The 25,935-nt window shown below is 40.2% G+C and overlaps 1 protein-coding gene across 4 annotated transcripts; it reads right to left on the bottom strand.

Moving 5' to 3' along the window:
* Nucleotides 1-25,110, bottom strand: HAVCR1 (hepatitis A virus cellular receptor 1). 4 transcript variants are annotated; one of them, XM_058544739.1, is made up of 9 exons: nucleotides 24,946-25,110; nucleotides 19,332-19,389; nucleotides 17,056-17,397; nucleotides 13,943-14,026; nucleotides 10,902-10,997; nucleotides 7,298-7,353; nucleotides 4,299-4,410; nucleotides 3,397-3,433; nucleotides 1-1,215 (listed from the first exon to the last, which is right to left on the bottom strand). In XM_058544739.1, the coding sequence occupies exons 2-9, from the start codon at nucleotides 19,375-19,377 to the stop codon at nucleotides 1,101-1,103; spliced, it is 888 nt and encodes a 295-aa protein (XP_058400722.1). In that variant the 5' UTR covers nucleotides 19,378-19,389; nucleotides 24,946-25,110; the 3' UTR covers nucleotides 1-1,100. The 4 variants fall into 4 exon arrangements, with proteins under 4 accessions (XP_058400722.1, XP_058400711.1, XP_058400717.1 ...); XM_058544728.1 differs by having other exon boundaries at nucleotides 10,902-11,000; nucleotides 24,946-25,107; XM_058544734.1 differs by lacking the exon at nucleotides 24,946-25,110 and adding an exon at nucleotides 19,771-19,852 and having other exon boundaries at nucleotides 10,902-11,000.
* Between the last annotated feature and the right edge of the window lie 825 nt (nucleotides 25,111-25,935).

Below are 25,935 nucleotides of genomic sequence, written 5' to 3' on the forward strand. Positions count from 1 at the left end.
TAGAAAATGCTTCTGGTGACTAAAAATATCCTTACTTTTAGCCCTTGTTTAACTCTCTTGGCCAAACCAAAAATTTAATTGACTTGTGAAAAAAATAGCATTGGAATTGATTTGATATGAAAAAAAACCCTTCATCCTTCCAAAACACTTTTAAAAATCAAAGTGGTTTGGGGACCATTTAGAATTTTGGTCAAAACTAGTAACACTCTCAAACAACACTATTATATTTGCAAAACAACTTTTCAAAGGCCTTTTTCCCTATTCCTTCCCTTTCTTTTTTCCTTTTATGTCTTCCCTGCCTCATTCCAAACTTGAGTCCAGAAAGCCTGACAGTCGTCTACATAAGTGTCTAGAACTGTGACATAGATACAGCAGATATAGCATACATGTGTTAAATCACATGGCAATTGTTGTTCTTCCCCTAGTATCTACTTGGTCCACTCACTACCCTCGCTTCTTCTAACTGCTAAAATACCCATCTTGGTCCCAGGGAAAGCACTTAAAACCTTGTATTTCCAGAGCCATGAGAAACCAGTTCTACGTATAATGGTGAAATCACACTCCTATTTTCCCATGGGGGAAATAAAAATCTGTGCTCCACATGATTTGAAACCCTTGGGGGACCTAAGAATGTAATATTCGGAGTTACAAGATAAAAAACAAGAGAGAGTCATAAAATGCTTCCAAATGAAGTCAAGTTCCAAGTTGGATTTACTAATTCTACTTTTCTTGAGAGCATTGGTGACCAAGGTAGAGGTTCTTTTCCTGTTTCTCTAATGAAAATTGCTGATGGATACAGGATTCATAAGGTCTAAAGAGAATACACAATTTTAAAGTATTCATTTCATGTGTGGGAGAGAGCTCTGCAATGACCAGAAAGATGGAGCCAGTTTCAGTATAAAAAATTAGGACTATATTTCCAATGAGGTTGACTGTACACAGAGGAGCTGGAGTCACTCTACCCAACATCACTGACATGTTGGAATGACAAGTGAAACTGCCAGAAAAATCATCCTGGAGCTTAAAAGGAGTCTGACGTGGCGATATCTGTTCACTGTCTTCTGCAGTCAAGAGCATAAACCCTTAGAGGCCACTGGGTCTTAATCCATGACGTAAACATTGTCCTCAATAACGTAGATATTGTCTTCTGCTCGGACACGTAATTCAGCTGCACTTTGCAAAGCTCCAATCTGAGGGTCATTAAATGAAACCACACTACAAAAAGAATAACATATGTAAGGGAGAAGCAGACCACTTCTAAAGTATGAGCAGCACAATTGTATATGCTCAGGCAAGACTGGGTATTTACAACTCCTGGAGTCCCACTGACACAGCCTATGAAATGAATAGAAGCTTCCAGAGTTGTGACTATTAAGTCGCAGGAAATTCTGTTTAACAAGCAGATAGAAATCCTAAGCAGTAGTCAAAATCCTTCAAGAGACTCACGTAATAGAGTACAAAAATTGAAAATCTGAGAAGACAGATATCAGACATCAAATTAAAGTGCTACATCAAGATGCATTCTCAAAAGTGGCTAAGAAATAGTTCGGCTGGTGTTTTTCCAACTGTGGATTATGACCCTTTAGAGGGTTATTAAATTCATTTAGCAGTCTACATCCTGTATTTAAAATAAACATAGAATACAAAATATCAGAGCATATTGGATGTAATAAAATAGTATTGTTTCATGTTAAGTGTGTACTGGATCATGGTATCAAAAATCTTACTGTGTCTTAATGGTCAGAATTCAAAAGCCATGGATTAGATGATTTTTATAACACATACACTCACACATCAAGTGTATGAAAAGGTCATGTGTGGAGTTTTGGTATAGGTTCTCTTTTATGATTTGTATATAGTGACTGTTTTTATCACCTCAGCCCACCCAGAAATTATATTGAGTCTTCATTCAGCTCATCTTCAGACGGACCAATCGTACATGTGTGAAAACGGTTTAGGTGTCAATAGCTCAAAATGAGTCAGTGTGACATAGCTGCCAAAAAATATGTCATGAGGAAATGCTCGTTTTTATCTTTTCTATATTTTACAACATTTTCTACAATAAATATTTTTTTTTACAATTAGGTAATAAAAAGTGGATCTTTAAAAACAGTTAGTGATAGGACAGAAATCAACTAAAAGGATGCTACGTTCCATGCTCTTCTGCCTATAAGGAGTATTTTTTTCTTTCAATTTTGGAAGCAGACAGTCAAAAACTTCTATAAGTATGGGTTTTGGACTCTAACAGACCTAAAATTGAGTCTTTTACCTGCTGTGTGGTGTGACCTTGGATGTCACTTAACATTTCTAAACCTGTTTTCTAATCTGTAACCTGAGAATAATAGTGCCTATCTCACAGGTGTATTGCTGTGAAGGACATGATTGCAATAACAGAAGCCAACACTTATGGAGCACTTACAATGTGTTGGGTGTTGTTCAATGCACAGTCTGTGGATTGGCTCATGTAATTAACTCAGACCTAGGAAAGACTGTGTGCAAACTTCCAATGAAAGACAACTAGGAATAGTGGATGGCAGCCTAAGGGGATGAATTTTGAATCAAAGGAAGACCTTGCTTAAAGCCCAAGCTGGCGTAACGAAGCAGGCTACTTGGATGTGGAAGTATGTAGTGGTTTCCTACCATTACAGGTGTTCTGGCAGATGACCACAGGGCGTGGATGCAAGTAAAGGGGATTTAAGTTCTAATTGGACAGTAGAGTGGATTTACAAAACTTGTAAATTCAAATGCCTATGAGGCCAGATAACTAATGAGAATGAGCAGAGCAGGCTGAGTATGGAACAGTAGGCGATGATAGAGACTGTGGAGAACCAGAGACACTTGCCCCACCACAGTGCCTTGGCACTTCTTCAGCCTGCAGTTGTCTTCCTCCGGATCTTTGCAGAGCTGCCTTCCACTCCTCAGGGCTCCCTCAAATAGCCCATTATCCTGCTCTCTATTCCCCATGGTATTTGTCTAGAAGCACTAAAAGGACTGTGTATTTGCTTATATGTTTTCTGTCTGCTTTGTTCTTCTCTTTGGAATATAGTAGGCATTCAGTAAAAAAAGTGCTGAATGAAATCAAAGAACAAACCACACTCATTCAAGTGTTCCATCAAACACAATTTTCGATTTAGTTCTCTTGCTCTAAGGGGTTAGGATTGAGGTGTTCTTTCTGTAGCAGTTCTGGCACAATTCCAGGGAAATAGAGAAAGCTAAAAATATCACTGGAAGGTGTGGACAGCAATAGAGGCGCTCCTTAAACTAGATTTTTTAAGATCTATGGCATAAAATGGAGAGTTCAGGAGAAAAAGAGGATCAGCATAGAGAGAAATTTTTCTTTATTTTTACTAGAATAGGAACATCAAACGGTGTTGACACAAACCCTTTCAAACTTACCTGAGTTGCTCCTGCTTGTTTCTCATGCTCAAATATTCTAAATTAGGGAGTAGTTGAAGAGAAAATTAACATGTCAGCCAAAGAGTTCATGAGATCTTTTTCTAAACAAGTATATTATTTCTACTATGACTTCACCATGACCAAAATCTGTACAGAGCTCAGAGCCTGAAAAAATTAAATTTAGAAGAATGTTTAAAAAAATAAAGGAAAAAAACCCCAGACTGGCCTCTTCCTTGGTAACTTCAGGTGATTCCTTTTGAATCTGTATGACCCAAACAAGCCTCTTAGTGTAAAGAATCTCATGCTCATTAACGGTTTAGTGTATTCACCCACATGCCTCAGCTTACTTTAATGCAATTATTAATAATTATATTTCACTTTAAAAAATGGATGACTATGGTTCTTTTATAGGCGACAGATTGTACACACACACACACACACACACACACACACACACCCCTGGTGGATGGCTGCTTTTGAAACCCTTTGTTCTATCCCTAGCCCTGACATCAGTTTCCCTCCCAAAGTCTCACTGCCTCTTCAGTTAAATGAGTGTAGAACTCTCAAGGCTCTCATCCCTCATGGGGACAAAAACTGACTCTGGAGGGGTTGAGAGGAGGAGTGAACAAATCTTATGTATTACAATGATTTGCTGCCTTCCAAATCCCAACTCTACCCAACAAACTCTTATTTCTTAGTATTTAATTTCTCCTATAGAGAATATAAATTTCATTTTTCTCTTTACAGGTCAATAATTTCAAGGGAAAAAAAAAGAACAATGTTAAGAAACAGGGAAGTTATGTGAGATCGAAATCCCATGCCGTGTGAAGCTACTTGACCCAGGCCATCTGGCTCTAGAACCCTTGCTCTGTTCCCTTAGGCACAATCTTGAAATGACTTACTTTTGGCAATCATGACAACCAAAAAAGTGAGCACTACCATGGCAGTAATACTGATTCCAACAGAGAGCCCCTTACTGGTGATCATCCATGGATTCTGTGCCAGCAACACATGCTAAGGAAACATCGGCAGATCGAAAAAGCATCTGTTAGAGTTAGGTACAAAACAGGTCCTAAAATGACATACCCAGACACATTTATCTTCATTAGCCCTTGGCTACTTCTAGACCATGATGGGTAAGACCAAATGATCTGAGGTTGTAACCCTATGGTGAAATTCTAGATAATTTGAAATGCAAACTGTATTTGGGGATGGTGGAAATGTTTCCTATCTTGCTTGGGGTGGTATTTACATAGGTGTATACATTTGTCAACTCTCAGACTGTATGCTTCTAATGGGTGTACTTTATTAATATGTCAATTACATATTATATGTCAATTACATTTATTATATGTCAATTGATATTTTTTTAATCAATAAGCTACTTCCATAAATGCATCTTCTTATATTAAAAAAGCAAAAAAAAACAATTTTTGTTCATGTATAAGTTGACTTGGTGATATTATCTGAATGTGCTCAGTTATTGAATTTGGTCCTTGATTACAGTTTTGTTTTTTTTTAACTATAATTCAAGATTCTATCTATGTCTACATAAATGGACTTGGAAGGAGCTGCTCACAGACATGGCCCTGATTAAAAATTAACTTAAAATGCTGTGCAATTGGGTAGAAATGCAGAATTTTGTTTAAATCTCCTAGTGCAGTTCATAAGGGATCACTACCTCCTGGAATAAGCCTGAATATGCCAGGCATTATGCTTGGCCCCTCTACACAGCTTAGCTCTAATCCTAAAGCGATCCCACAGCATAGGTATTTTAACAGAAAGGAAACGGAAGATCAGAGAGAAGGATCAAGTTTCTTCCTGTGTCAGAGTTTAGTCTCTTAATCCCAGCTCTTAATTGCTGTGCAACCCTGGACAAGTTATTTAGCCTCTCTGAACCTCTATTTCTGTGTCTGTCAACTACAGATTAAATACAGTTCTTGGGAAAGGTACTTCTAGGTACTTCCTGACAAACAGTATGAGGAATATAGGGGAAGATAACTTGGCGTTTGAGCCATCCTTGCTTAAAGCGGGAATGGCCAGTGTCCGGGAGGAAAAAGTCATGTTGTTATTACCTTACCAATAGGCGGTAAAGTGGTTAGATGGAACATGGTGTTGCAGGAGTCAGGCTTTGCTTTCATTTTATAAAATATTATATTACATAAAAACTGCATGTCCATTTTAGAATGTGCAGCTAAGTATAAAGAAAGGAAACTAAAATCAACCATAATCCTAACATCCACAATCAACCACTGTTACCGTTTTTCATTATATAGTCTCCTAGAATTGTATCCTTCTGGTGTTTTTCTTATCAGAAACAATTACCATATTCAATATATACTACAGTATATCTACTATTTTAAAAGTTGCTTTTTTCATTTAACAAGCAATAGTAACTGTCTTCCCATGTCAGTAAATGTACTGCAGTGACTACATTCTTAATGGCAATATTTGGGAATGCTCAATTGACTTGTAATTAATCCCTTACTCCTGAACATTTAGGTTGTTTATAACATTTTCATGATTACAAGTAGCAGCAATGAACATCTTTTCTCATACATCTTCATGTATCTGTTCAATTCTCTCCTTAAGATAGAGTCCAGGAAGTTGACTTACTGGGTCAAAATATATGCTGCATGTTTTCAAGATACCTGAAGACATCTTAACATTCTCAGAGTCAAGGCACAAAAAGCTCACGAATTTGCTACTGCCTGTTGTGAACTTGCTTCTAAATTGCTTCTACTTGCTGCTAAACATACCTGTTCTGGAGGTAACTGAGGTCAAGAACAATGTCACCATTCGGAATTTTTTTTTTTTAATCCAACATAGATCTGGCCATATAGCAGTATAATAATCATTTACATGGTGGCAGTTCTGATATTTAGCAGGTATATACAAATTCAGCCCACATCCATCAGATCAATCAGTGCCCATGCCATACAAGTTGTTAAAATTTTTAATATCACTTCTATGTAGCATTCTCATTGTCACTAAGGTATACAAGATAAATCCATTTGACCCAACACTAAAGAACCCCACCATGACTGAGTGTGAGCTCCTCTTACTATGGCTGTGTTGTCATTTTCACCACTTGCAGCCAGAAGGATTATTCTGATACCTCAAACTCTTTTTGTTTGTTGCACATAGTTATTTGCCCGTAGTAAAAGGAAAATTGTGTCTCCCAGGGGAGCCAAAAGAAAATGTTCTATTGATAAATTTGTCTAATTTATTTGCAAAGATGAGACTTGATGGGCATCATGAGACTAGAACTCCTTAGATTTTTCCCAAGCTCACTGTGGAAAAAGTATGAGAACATTTACAGAATCACGAAGGTGTTTAAGACCCTAAGACCTTAATAAGTAATAATATGGGGAGGTTTATGCATAGAAAAACTCAGCAGTGGTCTCCAAATTTCCTCATAGGAGGGCAACTGGGTTGGAAAAGAATATTAGGGGGCCTATGTTTAAGTAAGCACACTTTCACTTCCATAATATTTTTGTTCGGGATGTCCTCCACTCCACCACATTGATTCAAAGCATGTTATTTCTCTAACAATAACAAGTCTTCATTGGTATGTTATGTTAACTCACTCTCTTTGAATTAGTTCACTCTTTTTTTCCAATTTTTGGTCAAGAGAAAGTCTGTAGTGTGTGAGTGTGTGCGTATATAGAGTGAAATATCACTTATCAGGTATTTCTAACAAACTGGTCCATCTATACGAAATTTTCAAATTAATTAAAGCATCCATATTTAAGAGTCAAATTCTTTTCTTCCTTTTTTTTTTTAACTAGAAAGAATCAATCTCTGGGCTAGTCTTACAGAAGTAAGCTCTAAATGTAAGTTGCTTCCAGAGAAACATACAAGTGAATCTGGCTAATAAAGTAGGAAGGAATATGCTTACAGTTTGATTGTTATGCCAAAGGCCATCTGAAAACTGTGTCACAGTGCCATTCTCATCTGCTCAACAAGAAAGAAAATTAATTAGAATTATAAAAAATATTGAATTTTTACTGCAGACACTAAATATATTCACATTGCCTTCTGGTGATGAATAAAAAGTTGGATAATAATATGATCAAACGCTGCAGGCATTGCAAGAGTTATATCAAGTTACTAACATTTATTAATCTATCCCATAAGGTTGTGTTTCTTAACCATTTTGTCATGGACTCTTCGAAAATGGACCCTCTTTTTCTTCTTTAGGGAAAAAAATGCAAGTTCACACAAAGTTTTACCTAGAATCTTAGGGGCGTCACAGACACTCAGTCTTGGAACCAGGTTAAAAATGCCACTTAAAGATAGGTAATCAATATTTTCACGCCAAGTAAGAACCTCTCAATAAGTGCCCAGTGACTATATGCATATCCAAAGATCAGAAACATGTTATTTAGAATGGACATTACATTGGCTTTACATTCAAAATGTGAGTAAAATGTACTAAGATATCTAAAACAGGTGGCATATAACTCCTGCACTGTATGCCAATGTGCCTAGACATTGATCCAGAAGTATTCTAGAAAATATCTGTCACATCAGCCACAAGACCAATGTATCTTACACTACCTAAAATCCTAATACAAAAGGATATTATGCCTTAAAGTTTTGAATGTTAAAATTTTAACAGTGTTTGGAAATATCTATTTTGTAATACAGAACATCTATTTGTTGGCCTTCCTAGGCAACTATAGGTCAAATATAGAATTCCCTTTTTACTGAGTATCTATTGCATATTTACTGAGTATTTCAGCCCTGGTGGTCTAGTGGTTAAGATCAGGTGCTGTCACTGCTGCAGCCCGGGTTCATTTCCTGGTCAGGAAATCACACCACTCATCTGTCTGTTGTCATACTGGCAGCTGTGTATTGCCGTAATGCTGAAAGCTATGCCACCAGTATTTCAAATACCAGCAGGGTCACCCGTGGTGGACGGGTTTCAGCAGAGCTTCCAGACTAAGAGAGACTAGGAAGAAGGACCTGGCCACCCACTTCCAAAAAAATTGCCCGTGAAAACCCTATGAATAGCAGTGGAGCATTGTCTGATGCAGCACCGGAAGGTGAGAGGATGGCGCAAAAAAACTGGGCTGAGTTCTGCTCTGCTGAACACAAGGTCACTACGAGTCAGAATCGACTCAACAATACTAACAACAAACAAAATCGACCATCTACTAAGCACTTTCCATCCTTACAAGAATTTCCTTAATCCCATTTTGTAGATGAGGAAACAGACCCGGAATGGTCAAACAAGTTTCCAACTCTAGTAAATGAGAAGAGCCTCTGCTCATCACCACCACACACTTTGCACTCCCATCAAATGAAAATACTACGGGGGATTTCAAAGACTACTGACAAAGCTATAGAAGCTCAGTGGTAATGAAACTGGACTAACCACATCTCCCAAAATCTTTACAGTACTACTGTGTTTACATTTTACTCATTCTGAGACCACTTCTTAGCCAAAGAAGTATCTACAGTCTAGGTTCTGTCTGTGACTTGTGTTACAACTTTAAGTAAGCCCTTCAGGTATAGAACTGGACAATGCAGTAAAAATAGCATGGACTTGAGTCAGATAAAATTTGAGTTCAATGCTGAAAATGTCCCTTTGCTATGTGACCTTAATCAAGGTCCTTTGCATACATATATATGTACGTATGTGTCTATGTGTACATATGTATGTGTGTGTGTATATATATAAATAATATATATAATAAATATATAATATTTCTAGCTGGAGTAACCTTGAACTACAAGCTATTAATAGTACCTATCTCATAAAGTTGTTAAATTAGATATTGCATGTAAAGCACTTAACACCATGTTAGATAAATATCAGCTATTACTAACTATTATGATATTATAACGGAAGGAGCAGTGCAGGATAAACACCGTGCAATGCATTTCCCAAACATTGTGCCCTTCAAGCATCAGAAACATCCAGTGAGGAGTGCGACAACTTGCCCATGGGCACGCAGCTAGTAGCTAGCAGTTGAATTGGGAGCTGTCTGTCTCCAGAGCGGGACTACAGGGCCTCCTCAATCTGGCCATGGCAATAAATAAGGCGTGCCTTGAAAGAATTAAATGACATGATGCATGACAGTTTCCTGGCACATACATCTTCCAAAGGTGGGTGGCGGGCCATATGACGACCAAAATCCCTTCCAGACCTAATATTCTTTGCTTCTGTGAGGCTTCAGCCTACTGAAGGCTGACTCAGGCACAGTGAGGATTTGGCTCCAGAGCCTCAGATACACCGCCAAGATGGCAGCAGTCACACAAGCCATCGGGACACAGCTGCTCCAATGTCTGTTCCATTCTGGAAAGCTCTACCTTGACTAGGTTTTAGTGACATGATATTTTAGAGAATGATTCTCCTCTCCTACTTTCTTTCTCCTCACACCCCAAAAGTGTGGGGTGCAGCTGCTCCTACTGTTATTACCTTGTGTTCTTATCTGTTTTCGCTTTGTTTTTGTGCCTGGAAACGGCTCACACTAAGGATTCCACTTTCAAAACCAAATATCACCATTATCTAATCCCATCGGAATGGGTCCCACTGTGAATCTCACAGCAGGTCCATCTTAAACTAACCACCTTCCAGAGATGACTGGCAAAAGGTAGGTCATATGGGGGCCCCCTACAGATTGGCAACTCCTGAGTACAAATGAGTCATACACATGAGGAGCTTGCAAGGCTTGACCTTGTCTAGATGCAGCACAGGCACAAGGACACATAAGCCAGCTCTGCGTTACACAGGGGTTCTGCGTGTGGCACTCCCCCAAATTACCACTATGGGTAACAGAGCTAGCTGAGAAAGGTGACAAGGTTCAGTATCGCCTTTCTTCACCACAGGAAAGACAGGTCAATCTTATATTTCAAAAGAGTAGAGATTATATGGGACCTGCCCCGAATGCGGAGAGTGGAGAAGAGTTTTTGGTGCCAGTGTCGGTGTCCTCAACCCAACTCAAAGAGTTCAGGTGCAAGCTTGACAAGGTAGCAGGGGAGCCTCCTCGCTGTATTTAGGTTCTGGGGCTCAGGCGAAGCATAACTGGGTGACCAGTTTGGTTTGGATTTAATTGTTTTAAGGCTCCCCAGTAATAAGTTTGGAGTCAAGACTGGTTCATTTGATTTAGAAAAATACCTATATGCATGTGGATGTTGCCAAATCTTACAAGCTACCTAGGCCAGTCAGGTGTATGTATTCTGGACATTCTAAGTAATAGTCATATTGCCATTGTATCTATCACTTACTCCCTTTAACCACATCCCAAGCTCTTCCGTCTCATGTAATCTTCACAAGGATTCTACCAGATCAGGGATACTCCATCCATTTTGCAAATGATGAAAACAGGTTCAGAGAGAGTAAGACATTTGTTCAAGCCACATGGCTGATTGAAGTGGCCAGTGTAGGCACTCAGGCACATCCATCTTATTCCAGAATATGTGCTCTTAATAATGTGTCAATGGTTATCAAAATGCGAGTGCTCCCGGGTGCTCAGGAAAGAAAACGAAGTTACCTGCTGAGCAAGAGAGCAATGGCGCGCTGGTCGTGCGTGTTTCCTGCAGGGTGGTAGGCTGGGTTTCTGCTGTCTGCACTGGAGAAGACAAAGTAGCTACTGGAATGAAAAGAATGGGATAACTATGTTCTATTTGTGGAGGCAAATTCCCATTCCCAGCAAAAATAAAAAACAAAACTAAAATCAGAATTACGTTTCAACTCCCTCTTAGAAATTTATTCAAAGATGGCCTGGAGGCATTGCACGGGCATCTAGGTATTTCATTATCATGAATAAATCTGATCTAGGTAATGATCTGGATAGCTTATCTATAGAAAGAGTTATTTCACACTTTTTATACTCCTAGGATCCCCCTAAATGTGTAACTTCTAAAACAGGGCATCCAATTAAGCTTTTATTCATACAAATGACATTTCACTTTCACAGAACAGGGCCTGGAAGTTTACACTAATCTGCCCTCCCTCCTTCACAGCAACCCCAATCTGGATTTCCTGGGCTTATTCAAATTACCAATTATCCATTCACACATCTTTCCAGGGAGATGCACATATTGACCAGCGCAGAATACATCCTCACAATAATTAATTCCTTGTGGTCTCTTCAAGGTAACTGTAATGTCCAGTGTCTGAACCTTGGTAATGATTGACAACCCTCAAAGCAACATTCCTGGTAGACCTTGACCCTGGCTCCTTCTGCAGTGGCTCCTTTTGTTAAACTGATTTCCTGTGTTATCTGACTCATCTTCCATTTCTCACCGAAAAGCTTCACTAAGAATTCTCCCTTACAGGACTATGTTTCCCTTTCCTTTTTTGAAATCACTCAGTTATTTTCTATCAGATATCTCACCTTACCTGCAGAGGTAATTACTTGCCTCTTTATAAGATCTTTATATTCCTTCCCATTAGAGCACCACAGAACTTTAGAGCAAATTACTGGCGCCAGCTGGACAAGAATTCTCAATCCTCAGCTTTTCTTATTGCCTCTCACTGGTCTTTCTGTTTCCTCTTCTCCACCATGGTCTTCACACTTTAACATCACACTTTCTCATGTCCTGAACTGTTTTCCTCTAATACTGAAATCTCTAATGGGATGTAGCTCTCTTTAGGAACTAAGAACAGGACAATACAAGAAAGTCAGATGATCAGTCTTTATCCAACTTAGATCTGTGCAAAACAGCTCTTGAGCATAACTTCTTTCCCAAGTTTGCGTCTTTGTGGGCATCATTTTTTTCTCCCCTTCCCCTACAACCTTACATCTAAACATTCCATGAATATTTTAGGCAACTAGCATGTACTAGAGGCACTGAGCACAGGAAGGGAGTGGATGTAAAGATAAATGTCCCTGTATTGGATTAGCTCCAGTGCTCACCTCCTTCCTGTATTATAAAGTTCAACTCTAAGCTCAAACTCTTTAGGAAACTATCAGGATAAGGATAAGGCTTGATTCATTTAACACTATCCACCAGGAGGTCACATGGACATATAAACCAATACTTTTCTTTTAAATCTCTGTTTTAAATGAAGTTAATAACTTATGCATGGTCGCCAAACCAGGTCCATTAATCCATCCACCTTCACAGGCACAAACTAAGTATTAAGAGGCTAATCAATATTGAGAAACTCAACAGATTCTCTCATGTGTTCAGCTGCCTGGAACAAAGCTGTTTTTCTTGCAAACTTTTATGGCTCTAAAATCCCAGTTTTAACCTAAAGCCCTCTCTTCCAAACATAGCTCATAGCCCAATCCTTCAGATCCCTCCTGGTTGAATATACACGTGCTTCAATGGGAGTCAAGGGAAATCAATACGTTCAATCAGATTTTTCTGGCTAAAACGTTGCGACATCTCTGTTACTCCTCAGAATTCAGAGCCACCTCAAAGGGTCAAAGAGTTTTGGAGGCTTTGAGAATCTCCACTAAAAGTTATCTTTTTAATCCTAGAAATAGAAGATTTGAACCTAAACTTGTCCTCAGAATGGCAAGCTATTTCCCAACCTATAAGTCAAATTATTCTCCATTTGTACTAAATCTAAAGTTTTATCTATCGAAAATTTGAAGCATGAAGCATATGGCCTGAATTGAAAAAACAACAAACGTGTAAATTTTAAATCTCTGAGGTCCTTAAATCTGATGTTTACTTTTTAATGAGTATAAATGGCATCTTTTGCAATTTCTATGCTACATAAATAAATTAAAGGAAGCTAGAAGCAAAACCCTGTAAGTCACGGACTGCCCTGAAAAGACAAGGTAATTGTATAAAGGCTTTTTCAGCGAGGATGTCAGATCAGGAAAAACTCATCCAAACATGAGCTCAGTGTTCATGATAGAAGGCACGATCTGATAGGTAAAAGCACAAGCCCCAAATTCAAATTAACAGAGACTGAATCCCGACTCAATCACTTTCTATCCGTATGACTTTCAACAACAAACTTAGACTTTGTGCCTCGGTTTCCACAACTATAAAATAGGATTGAATCACACCTACAATGCAAAGGGTTGTCATAACAATTAAGTGATATAACACTTGTACAGCACTTAGCACAGTTCCTGGTACATAGGAAAGAGTAAATGTTAACCTCACTGAAATCTTATCCTCAAGTGGAGGGTCCGACTTCAGAACAGAACAAACAACCTCCATTCAGAGCTCCTTGTGAGGACAGAATCTCATTAACCTGACCCTTGTACTCTGGCATTCCCTGTTCTTTCCTCATAAACCTGAGCTCAAGTGGGCCGAATCCATACCATTCTCATTAGATGTCCAAGATCAGTTGTCTGGCTTTTGTTTTGGGGGATTTCTTTTGGCTAATACTGAATCCCTTTGAGAATGTGACAAAAAGCTATGGGTCCCCTCACTCTGAAAATGCTTATATGTTCAAAAGGTGCATATAATTTGGGACAAGGTGTTCACAGACCCTGTGAAGTCCATGTTTGGAATCCAGGTAAGAACTCTTATCCTAGATTGTACTTCTGCCTTAACATAATGCCCTGGATGGTCTACATCCTCTCATTAGAAGGCCTCTAGGCTCAGAAACACATCTGTTTACCTGGCTTGAGGTTCTGCGTGGCTGCTGGCATTGGAGGAGCAGAGGTAGAGGCCCTAGGTGATGTTGGAACACTGGTGACCTCAGCTGGAGTTAGAAATCAACATGAAAGCAAGGATTAGTCAAGCAGCAGGAAACAAGAGCCTTGTGCTGGGCCTGTGCATACACCAACACAACGAATGAGAGACCGTCCCCAGGCAGAACTGGGTACTAGTTTCCCATGAACTCAGAGTTCATGTCATTGGTCAACTAGAATCTGTGACTAGGGATGGCTTGAAGACATGTTTGCAAAAAGGAAACTGCTGTATTGAAAGGTACATATTTGGGGAGGTTCCGAGGTAAAAAATGATATCTGGGATTTGCATTCAAGCACTTTGAGAAGACCAGTCATGCATATTAGATTTATGTATCATCATAAATATCTGTGAGGTAGGGGAAAATGTCTAGACACTGGAGCTATCTTCGTCCTCTCAGTGGTGAATGACTAAGACGTAAAACAGTAGTTTCCAGGCCCAGAATAGTTACCAAATAAATAACATTTAGCTCAGTCAGTCCTGATGGCCCTGATGCAGTTCCCAATGGCCCTGCATCTTAAATGAGGGATAACTCACACCCATTAGCATATGCTAGATCCCACGGATGATCTATACATTTGGTTAGAACGTGGACTAGACCTTTTAAGGTTCCTTCTCACCTAAGAGATAATAGCAAGAGGTAACAACTTTGACTCTCTCCAGAATCAGAAGTGATGTAGGATTCCAAACCACTTACTGAAGGTCTCAGAGCTACCCAAAGAGAGACATGAAACCAGAATTAAGCCCAAACACAGTACCTGGCGCAAAAGCAAAGTTAATGAAGGACTGAATCAAGAATGTGTACTTTTATCTCATTAGGCACATTTTTTCCTGCGAAAGATTTCTTTAAATTTCAACCCTACTAACTATAAAAGAAAACCTCAGGTTCCTTGGATAGGGGACAATTGGTTTGAAAACTCTTCTGAGAGATCCGATTTAATTCGGAATCTAGCCAATTTTTGCCTTGAAGAGGAAAAAAAATTTTTGTCAACAAATACTTGCTAGTGCCTATTATGTGCAAGGCATTAATCTAAAGAGGTCAGCAAGCTTTTTGTAAAGGGCCAGCTTGTTAATGTTTTAGGTCTTGAGGGCCCTGTGGTCTAAGCGGCAATTGCTCAACTGTCAGTGTGAAAGTAGCCTCGAATAGTATATAAACAATGGGTGTGGCTGTGTTCCAACAAAGCTTTATTTATAAAACAGTTGGTGGGCCTGTTTTGGAATCTGATCTGACCCAGAGGCTATAGTTTACTGACCCTGATCTATTGTGTAGTCAGAGGCTTTTAAGAAGAGTACAATCTAATCCCCTCCCTCCAGTTTAAAATCTAATCTAGAGGGCCGGCCCCATGGCTTGGTTCGGATCCCGGGCGCACACCGACGCACTGCTTCTCCGGCCATGCTGAGGCTGCGTCCCACATACAGCAACTAGAAGGATGTGCATCTATGACATACAACTATCTACTGGGGCTTTGGGGGAAAAAATAAAAATAAAATAAATAAAATAAAATCTAATCTAGAGAAAAAAAGCCAGCATGCAAAAAATCTCATGGAAGGATCATAATGGAAACAATAAAGAGGAGGAAACCTAATCGGCTTAACTAATGAATTTGTCTTCCTCAGTGGTAAATATTTTCCCCAGGAAGAAGCTAGGAAACCATAAGTGGAGATGCTGGTGTGGAAAAGCTCTAACAGAAGGTTGCAGAGTAAGTACGGCCTGTGAAAAGTGCGAGAAAATCGAAGCAAAGAATTGGTTATCAGAAGCAGAGAGTCACTTTGGCTCAGTTATAGATCCACTTGCCACTGGACAGAGCAGTGGCTTTGTAAATACCCGCCTATTAAAAAATTGCTAGGCACTATAAAAATCTCCCACTAATTTCTTTCTATGTCATTTTTTAAAAGTCAGCCAGACCAATAATATAATTTCACAACTCCAAAAATGTTGTAACCACAGTCTCTTCTCCACCTGCTGCCTCCTCACATCTGTCTTTAGCACACTATATCACCAGCCTCTTTTGGCTTCCCTAAATTGCCTTCTATATATCATTTCCCCACAGTCAGCTATTTTCTCTGTCAGAATGACCTTATCTTTCTTGCCCTCATAAGGGAAACAAGCCGAGTCCAAAAGTTGGGAAATTGCACAATCAAGTTCCTCTTAACTAAAAAAAAAGAGAGACATAGCTATTAAGGCCAAGGGCATTGGATTCTATGGTCAACAGAAGACCTTAATAGAAGGAGATTCATTAGGAAAGAGCACCAGAAACCAGGAAATCCTGAAGAAACTACTTCTTTCATTGAATGATAAGGAAAATTAGGATGTCCACGTCAAGACAGAAAAATGTGAACTTCCCAGATTTTTGGATTTCATGAAATTCTTAAAAGCAACTGGTGAATAGCTATTGGGATGCAAATATTTTCATATTGCAATAAGATCATTTTAATTTTTAAACAAGCAATTTTGAGATATGATGTGAGATATGCTTCAAAAAATCCAAAGAAGGGCAGAGGGAGGGGGTGGAACTATATATGCTTACGTATATGCAACAAGATTGAGTTGACAGTTGTTAAAGCTGGGCGATGTATCTTCTTGACAGTACCTTATATTATGTACTTTATGTATTCGAAATTCTCTGTAATCACTTTAAAATGTTAAGAAAGGATACTTTAAAATTCTTTTAAGACATAATCTCAGAGAAAAGGGCAGTTCTTTAAGCTGAATAAACTCAGTTTGATAAGAATGTTCACTATATTTCACTATGAAACAGTGAATGCTTTTTCAGGAACCCACTAGCATTTTTGAGGCACTGTTTTAAGAGACAGTTTGCTGACTGGGTATATCCTCTAGCCTATGGTCTTGAATCAAGGTTGGTCTTAACACCTTATTCTCCACAAATGAAGGTTTTTCTATTTCCCAAGAGTTATTGGGAAACAAGATAGTAGGAACCTCCTCTTTCCCTATTAAAGGAAGAGAAAATTACTACCAAACAGAAAATTCTATCTGAGTTAACCCACATGAAGTGATCAAAGGAAGAAGGAAGACAAGCTCACCTGGTTTTATTTCCAATGATAGGGTGAGTTTCATATCATTAAACCACCCCTTGTGCTCAACACGGCAACAATACAGACCACTGTCAGCCTGGACTGCATTCTCTATGGTCAAAGACACATTTCCTTCCAAAAGCTTTCCCTTTAACTTATAACGCGTGTGCTTCTGAAAAGTGACATGGGATCCATTAGTCCAGATAATTTCATCTGAGCACTGAGACATAGGACACTGCCCTCGGCCCCAGCACATGGTTGTGATGGCTCCATTAGCTGCTGAGTAGGTGCAGAGCAGCGTGACAGGTTGACCCACCACTCCACTCACTTGTGTATAAGAAACTACAGCATCTGCAAATAAAAAGAAAACAGGAAAAAAAAATAGAGAAAACTGAGCATGGGGCCTCAATATTTTCACTTTTTTCTTTATGTACTTTATTTGGTTTGTAATCAAATGACTATATTCTTAATTTTTAAAATTTATTATAAGCATTTTCCTATGGTAACATATTCTTCATCAGCAGTACTGTTTATTAGCTATATTTGTAGATAAAATATCATTTAAACTTTTTCTGTATTCAGGATTGTTTTCTAGTAGGATAGATATCTAAGAGAATAAGTACCAAGATAAAGGGCAGAAATATTTTCAGTCTCATGATGAATATGGCCAAATTTCTTTCCAAAAAGTTTGAACTAAATGACACTCCAGTAACACATGGGTGTGTATTTCATGCTGTATTTGACAGGTATCTGCTAATTAAACAGGTAATACCTACATGTGGCTTTTTTTTTTTTTTTTGGTGAGGAAGATCAGCCCTGAGTTAACATCTGCCAATCCTCTTCTTTTTGCTGAGGAAGACTGGCCCTGGGCTAACATCCATGCCCATCTTCCTCCACTTTATATGGGATGCCGCCACAGCATGGCTTGCCAAGCAGTGCGTCAGTGCGCACCCAGGATCCAAACCAGCGAACCCCGGGCCGCCGCAGCAGAGTGCGCGCACTTAACGGCTTGCGCCACCGGGCCGGCCCCCCTGCATGTGGCTTTTCCTCTCCTCTAGATTCAATCACTGTCTCAGTTGAAATACGTTTAAAAATTCTATTGCATTTAAAGTTTTAATTTTTATTGCAGTTTTTAAAACTGTTATTGCAAATGAAGTCACCTCACAGCCTCTCTCTCATTAAAAAAAAAAAAAAAGAAAGCAGAGCTAATGTTTAGTTTAAAGGATTGTTGGCTTAAAGGCAGAAGTCTAGTAAACTCTTCAGAAATCAGTTTTTAGAACATTGGCTTCTAATACTTCCAGGAAGAACTGCAGCTTATCATGGGCTTTAGGATCAGTCCAAAAAAGTCCAAGTAGGGATCCTTTCTCATAAGTTGATGACAGTCTGGCAACTGAGCAAGGTCCACTTACCCTGGTGAAACCAGAGAATTGTAGAATATTCAATCAAACACTAAATTATGCCACCTAAAAACAAAAACAAACTCAAAACCTCTTTCCTGTGTCACTGACATAAAAACCCTATATTGCCAAATGCAGTCAAGGTGGCCTTTAAAAGAAATCTGAGATTCACCTACTAATCATATTTAGGACTGGGCTGTGAATTTGGGAAATGCTCTGGGAATAAAATGTTCATTGTTACATAAAATAAGAGTCCATTTTTTCACAGGAATTCTTATAATATTTAATTTTGCCTAATATCATTTTTGGATTACAAAGATAATACATGCTAATTATAAAAATTAAGTTATAGAAGTATACCAAAAAATGAATTTTTGCCCATAATCTCACCTCTAGAGATTATTGTTTTTACAATTTAGGATATGTCTATTTCTGAATTTTTCCCCATCTCATAGAATGTTCTGAATTAAAATATTTTATTTTTAAAAGAAATAGTTGTACATGGTTAAAAAAAAATGTGTCAAAGAGCACAGAATGGTCCAATGAAGACATCTCTTTTCCACCCTAACACTGTTAATATTTCTTACATACGCTTGAGTAGTCCATGCATACACGTCTATCTACCCACCCTTTTTGTTTAAACACAAATGATAGCACATGACACACTGTTCTGCGTCATGCCCCGTACACTTACCCATGGATTTTGTAATTCGTAGCATTTAAGCAATTTCTTTGGAGTAAGATTTCAGCCTGGTTCTCTGCTCACTAGATGACCCATTACCTTCCAAGAACAAGCCCAAGAACATCCATCTTCCTGCACCATACCCACACCCCCCTTACACTCCCCCATCCTCGGGTTTCCAAACCCCAGCCCCTCTATTCACTCACCTGTCAGAAGTAGGATAAGGCTTGAGATGGCTACCAGAGGATTCATGATGGCACTGGCCTGAATAAGAGAAAACAGACTGGTTGGTGTGCCCCCCACCAGATGGTATAGGAAAAAGTCTTAATTCTCAGAGTGCAACTTCTCCTTTCACCCTGACTGTGCGTATCACGTGAGCTAGCGATGAGAGACCACGTACGCATGCTTGCTTTAGGTCTCTGTTAGCTCCAGGGTGGCTGAGGGCTCTGTATCTTCCAACAGACAGGCGAAGTTGTCCTTGGAAGCAACCCCTTATTTCCCAGCTCCTTCTCCACATAGAGTCCAAACTGACTCCTGGTGCTTTGACAGGAGATAAGGGAGCAAACAGAAAGGAAACCAGAGGCAGGCTCAGTTGGGGGAATACCAGAGCAAAGACAAGTCTTCCAGTGGCCGAGGGGCACTTACCCTGGGCCTCTGAGATGAGAGTCAACTGGCGCTTTGGTGAGTGCAGAGTACCTCCTGCTCTGTGGCCACAATGGCTAGTCCCTAGCCTCAGTCATATTGCCAAGTTTGCAACTAGCAAGAATTAAGCAAGAACGTGAATCACCGTGCCTAACCATTCATGCTACAGGAAGCAATGACTCAGACTACATCTTACTGAGTGATGTCAGGGCAAATTTTTCAGAAAACAGACTTTGGTTCAGATCCTGGCTCTGCCACTTATGAAGCGGAGTATGCCTGCAAGTTAGTGAGCTCCTCCAACCCTTGACTTTCTCTTTTGTAAAATAGCACTAAAAATACTTGCTCTGACTCCCTCAAAGGATTGTTATAATGAGCAAAAATGTTGTGGGAGAACTTCGAAAACTAAACCTAAATAAGCATTAATATTAACCAAGGTTTCTGGAGACTTTACTGTGTAGCAGGTTCCGTGCCAAGCGCCGAGGTGCATTTAATCCTCACAGAACCCCTTAGCAGGTGTTGCTTTTAATCCTATTCATGGAGGAGGAAGCTGACGCTTGGAGAGATTAAGTGAGCCTAGATTCCAGATGAGGTCTTCTGACTTTTGCTCTTAATATTAAACCATACAAACATGTCTAAGCCTGCCTAGTACTTCATTAACTCCCCTTCCGGTCTAAAGATTCGGTGACTTCCGCCCAGGGGAGCACTTGTGCTCCATTTCTAGCCTTCTTGCAGCCCATGACAGGCTTCCCGGAGAAGTGGATGATGGCCTTGGCATACTGTGGGTCCTGCACCACCCTGGAATGCAAACCCCAGGCTCCAGCAGCCTCCCCTCTTGGAAGAGACCTAAAGCCTGATGCTGCAAACTGGTGGCTCAAAGACTATATTTGGCTGCAGAGGGCTCTGTACAACAGTGTTTAAAAATTCATCTCTCAATAGCAAAATTTTAAAATCCAGAGAGCCCACATGAGGACTCAGCTTTTTGGCGTTCTGTGAAATAAAATTACATGGCAACACACAGCCCTTACCACCCTCCCTTCTTCAGCCTGCCCTGCCCCAGCCTCCCTGGGGAACCTCGGTGTCTGAAGTCCGCCTTGGTTGGAGGTGGCCCCTGTCTTTGAACCTCCTTGAACACAAGCTCGCTCCTGTCACTCGGCCTTCACACAGGCTCTCCCCTGGCCTATTTGCCAAAATTCGTCTCTTCCATAAAATGATGGGGGTTCGACCATCTGATCTGTAATAGCCCTCCTACCTTTACAATGTCACGCACTTGAATTCAACTGAGTAACAAGATTAGTTCCACCAAGGAATGGGCACATTTCTGTATACCTGCTATCCTTTTATTCTCTACATTTATACGTTTGGCGGGGACACTATTGACCCCACCGCAACCACCACCAAAGGTGGGGGGAAGAATTCTGAAATGCCTCACACAGAAGTGGGTCATGCCTTATTTATTTGGGAGGAAAAATATTTTATGGCTAATTTTGTTTTACTCTGAGACTCAGCCAAATCTCAATAGGTCAGTGATAAGGATTTTCTAATTTAATTCAATTCTTCCACAGGTATTACTAGTATATTGAGGCTAATGGGGTAAGATTCAGTATACTAAGGATGAAAAAAATCCAGGATTGTGCAATTCGGTGGAGACACAGGTAAGTAAGCAACTAACTAATAAAATTGGGCAGAATGATATAAATGGTAAATATAAAATCTGACCGTGTCACTCCCCTGCTTACAACCCCCATGGCTCTTTCAGAGGAAAAAAAACAGAACTCCTTACTCAAATTTACAAAGCCCCATTGTGGCCCCTGCCTACATCTCAGATTTCTTCTACCACCCTTTCCCCTCCCTACGGGGCTCCAGCCACTTGGGGTGCATTCAAGTGTATCCCTTCATTGGGACATTTCCCTTGCAGTATGCTGTGCCTAGATCCCAATTCCTTCGCCCCACCATTTTCAGAGTTCTCCTGTTCATTCTGATACCTGCTTACATGTCACCTTCTCAGACATTCCCTGGCCCCTCTATCTAAAGTAGTCAACCAGTCACTCTGTCTGTATCACTTTATTTCAGTTCTCCACACAGCATTTTTTTTTTTTTGCTGGGAAATATTCGCCCTGAGCTAACATCTATTGCCAATCTTCCTCTTTTTTTCCCTTCCTCCTCAAAGCCCCAGTACATAGTTGTATATTCTAGTTCTAAGTCCTTCTGGTTCTTCTATGTGAGCCCCCACTACAGCATGGCTACTGACAGACACGTGGCAAGGTTCCACACCCAGGAACTGAACCCAGGCCGCTGAAGTGGAGTGCACCAAAATTTAACCACTAGGCCCTCAGGGCTGGCTCTCTACACAGAATTTATTACCTTAGTTTCTGTGAAATAGGTGTGTGTACGTGTGTGTGTGTGTGAGTGTTGTGCATCTCTCTTCCCTCTTGTACAGTGCTGTCCAACAGATCTTTCCCGTGATGATGAGGTTATTCTCTATGGGCGTTGTGCAAGCACTTGAAGTGTGGTTAGTATGACTGAGGAATTTTTTTTTCATTTAATTAGATTTTAATTAATTTAAATTTAAATAGCCACACATGGCTACTCTGTTGGACAGCATTCAACACTAGACCAGAAACTCCTCTAAGGCAGAGCTCCTCCCTTTCATTCTCTGCTCTATCCCCGAAATGTTGTAAGAAGCCCGCTAAGTATTGATTGAATACACTAATGGAACCCAAAGGCACGGGGAAAGACCGTTCATTGACTGGGGAGTGAGAGGGGGGAGTGGGAGGAAATCTCTAACAAAAGTGACATGTGAGGTTCATGGCTGGAGAATGGGGAAGGGGTGGAGGGTGTTTTAAGTGGAGGAAATGATGAGCAAGGGCCAAGACAGGAACACATGAAAAAGAGCCAAAACAGGAACACATAACCAAGGCTCAGAGATGTTAAATAACTGTACGATTCTGTAGGATTGAATTTTCAGACAAGATCGTCTCTTATGAAAGTCTCTACTGTGTCGTAAAGGCTCCCAAACAGCACAATGGAGTTTTTTTTATTTGAGCTATACAACCTCCATAAATCGCTACTCTTTAGTATCAACTTTGAGACCCCTTGAAGGATACATCCCAGCTGAGGGATAAGGCTCAGGTACAAAACATGAACTCGCAGCTGCTAACCCCACATGAGAAGGAGTGCTACTGTGGGCACATAGGGGTGGCAGGATCAGGCTTACTTTTGAAAAGAAAGGCTCTGGCTGCTAGGTTGAGAAGCATGAAGACCTGTCAGGAGACTATTGCAGTATTTTAGGACAGAGGAGGGGATAGAAGTGGAGGTGATCAATGAGCCTCTAGAGTTCAGGCTCTGGATGTTTAGAAAGCAGAGCAAATAGGATTTCCTGCAGGATGTGAGGAGTAGGAGCCCAAAGATGACTCCAAGGCATTTTAGCCTGAGCAACTAGAAGGACTGGAGGTGCCACCCAGAGACAGGGAAAGCCGCATGTAACAGGCTTCAGAGGAACTATTCTGGACTTTGAACATGTTGGGTTTGAGATGTCTTAGACACCCAAGTGGAGATTGTTAGAGTTCAGGAGAGAGGTCTGGGCTAAAGATACATATATGGGAGTCATTGGCATAGAAATGGTATTTTAAAGTCATGAACCTGAAGGAGATGCTCAAGGGAATGCCTGTGGCTAAGGACTAGGGCCTGCGGTGTTCCACAAAAGGTTGAGGCGGAAGAGGCTTTGTATGGATGGGCTTGTTGGTGCCTTTTCTATTGTGACCTCTATCCTACATTATCTTTACAGCCATCATGATAGATCTGTTCCAGGAAGGAGCGACCATGTCAAATTCTTTAGGCAGTTAGTCGGGGGGGGGGGGGGGGGGGGGCGGGGGGGGGGGGTCAAATGTCCCTAGAGAAAACAACCAAGGTAAAGAGATAGAGATAGATTTCAGGGTGGCCAAATCTTGATCTCCCACACAAGGAAAGGAAAAATCAAGAGAGAATTGGAGACAGGAAACACTTTCAAGGAGTTTTGCAGCCAAAAAAAACAAGAGGGATTTGGGGAGTAGGGTCAAGAGAAAGTTTTTTTAAGATGATAAAAATAACAGCATTTTGCATGATCTGGAGATGGTCTAGTGGAGGAAGCAAAATTGATTTGGGAGAGGGAAAATTTGTGGAGCAATGGAGAGATGGAAGCCAGTGCCCAACTAAGGGATTCTGCTTAGACATGTCCAGGGATATCATGTCGGTGAGAGCAAAGGGACTAGGGACTAATACACAAGCATCTGGTGGCACTAAGGTGCCACTGGAGGTAGGGGCCATGAAAGTGAGACCAGCCCGAGAGGCCGATGTTGTTCTTCAGCTACCTGAAGCTGCAGGCTGTGGGGGAGGACTAGGAGAATCCACATCTGAGGAGATCATTTTTTTTTATCTTCTCAGCTATCTGTCTAAATAATCCAATCAGGTATCTCCTCCACCTTAAAAGCATTCAATAGTTTCCCAATGCCAAAGTCCAAACTCTACAAGCAGCATGCCTCTCCAAGCTGGCTACACCCTTCCACCCCGAGCCTCACAAAACTCCAACCAAACTAAACCATTTATATCTGCTAATCTTTGGAAACTCCGTAGTTTCTGACACAGAAGAGATGACATAATATCAAACCTGCAAAAGTCAGAAGCCAATACTAGGTTCCTCCTTTAATGAAGATTACACTTTACACAACTAGTTATTTTTTACAATTTACAAATATTTTTACCTTACAAATCACAAAAGTCAATGAATAAAACTGCTAATAGAGCTACGATCCAGACACACATATTCCCATTTCCATAATACCCATTTCACAGATAAGGAGAGGCCCAGCAAAGGTACGTGTTAACTCCAAAGTCACACAACTTTCAAGTAAACTTAAGTATGGCTTCCTCCACTGTTCCGCTGTGGTTCGGTTTTCCCCTCTATTCCCCTTGCTGATGTTACTCAGGAAAAGCTTAAACAACTCAGATGTATAAATCCATGATTCCAAGTTAAATGAGAATGTATCTCCCAAGAAATCCAAAGAACTCTATTTTATGTGAATTTCCCCTAATTTCTATTGGCTTAATCATCATTGTCCGAATATCCCATATAATACCGAGAAAGTTCAAGCAGCAAAGTTCTGGTTTTCTCTTTGGCATAAGTTTCCAGAGGGCTGTACTTACGGGTGAGTTAGGAGGTAGTTTTCCAGCTCCACGGGCGGTCTGTCACTGATCCTTTCTCCAAAGGTTTTTATGGATAAAGACAACTTTCTCCCAGAATTCCATTCTTTATCTCTTTGCCACACCTTCACATAAGAATATTGGAAAGCACCTTCAAAGTAGAACTTCTCCAGTCCGCCAATCTTTTTGTCGGATTTGATCTACTTACTAATTTAAATAGATTATAGGGAGATACTAGTGGGCTGGAACAGTATTTGTTCTCTGCTAGGCTGTTTTTAAACGATTCAGCACAGATCTTGATTTTAGGTCAAATTCTAGGCCTGAAAAGTCATACGGTGTACTTTCAGACTGTTTATACAGGAAGGGGCCTTAAACTACTTGGGGCCAACCCTCTCAATTTATAGATGAATAAACTGAGGACCAAAAAGAGGAATAGAGTATGGAGCCTATACAAGTCACCTGGGGCAGATGCAGAAGTGAAAGCCAGATTTACCTACTTCTACTCCACTGGTCTTGTCACTCAACAAACATTTTTTCACCAAATATTTATTAGGAACCCCTGCTAAGCAATGGACCATTCTAAGCCAACAAAACAAACCCACAGTCTCTGCTCTCAGAAGTTTAGGAAAACGATCTACCACCTTTAATAAGAATGAAGTAGAGGTACCTCGTGCACCAATGTAGTTTATATACGTCTTGCGGATGTTAATAACATGTCGACTGAGACTCAGGGTTTTCAAGCTGTGTTTGACAAGGATGTGAGAAAACTGGATGTGAGTTGAAATTCTGCTCACACAGCTAGAGGGCGCCACTTGTGTAACACAGAATGCTTCCCCAAGAAATTATATTATGGGGCCTTTTTCTTAACCTCTGAAACAAAAACAATGGATGTTGTCTACTTAAAAACATTCACATCAGGGGTTTGTGTTTGGATTAAAACTTTCGCTTTTAATGAGTGTGCCTTGCTGCATTATCGCATGATTGTGACACATT

Source organism: Diceros bicornis, chromosome 1 (genome assembly GCF_020826845.1).
Source record: "Diceros bicornis minor isolate mBicDic1 chromosome 1, mDicBic1.mat.cur, whole genome shotgun sequence".
Classification (NCBI taxonomy): domain Eukaryota; kingdom Metazoa; phylum Chordata; class Mammalia; order Perissodactyla; family Rhinocerotidae; genus Diceros; species Diceros bicornis.

What these genes read in the sequence shown, in the direction of transcription:
- HAVCR1 (XM_058544728.1), bottom strand. Translation starts at nt 19,377, where the DNA reads ATGAATCCTCTGGTAGCCATCTCAAGCCTTATCCTACTTCTGACAG. An exon ending in ATCATTGGAAATAAAACCAG is followed by an intron (nt 14,027 to 17,055) that starts GTGAGCTTGTCT and finishes TTCTAACTCCAG; the next exon opens with CTGAGGTCACCAGTGTTCCA. An exon ending in AACAAGCAGGAGCAACTCAG is followed by an intron (nt 1,216 to 3,396) that starts GTAAGTTTGAAA and finishes TTCTTTTTGTAG; the next exon opens with TGTGGTTTCATTTAATGACC.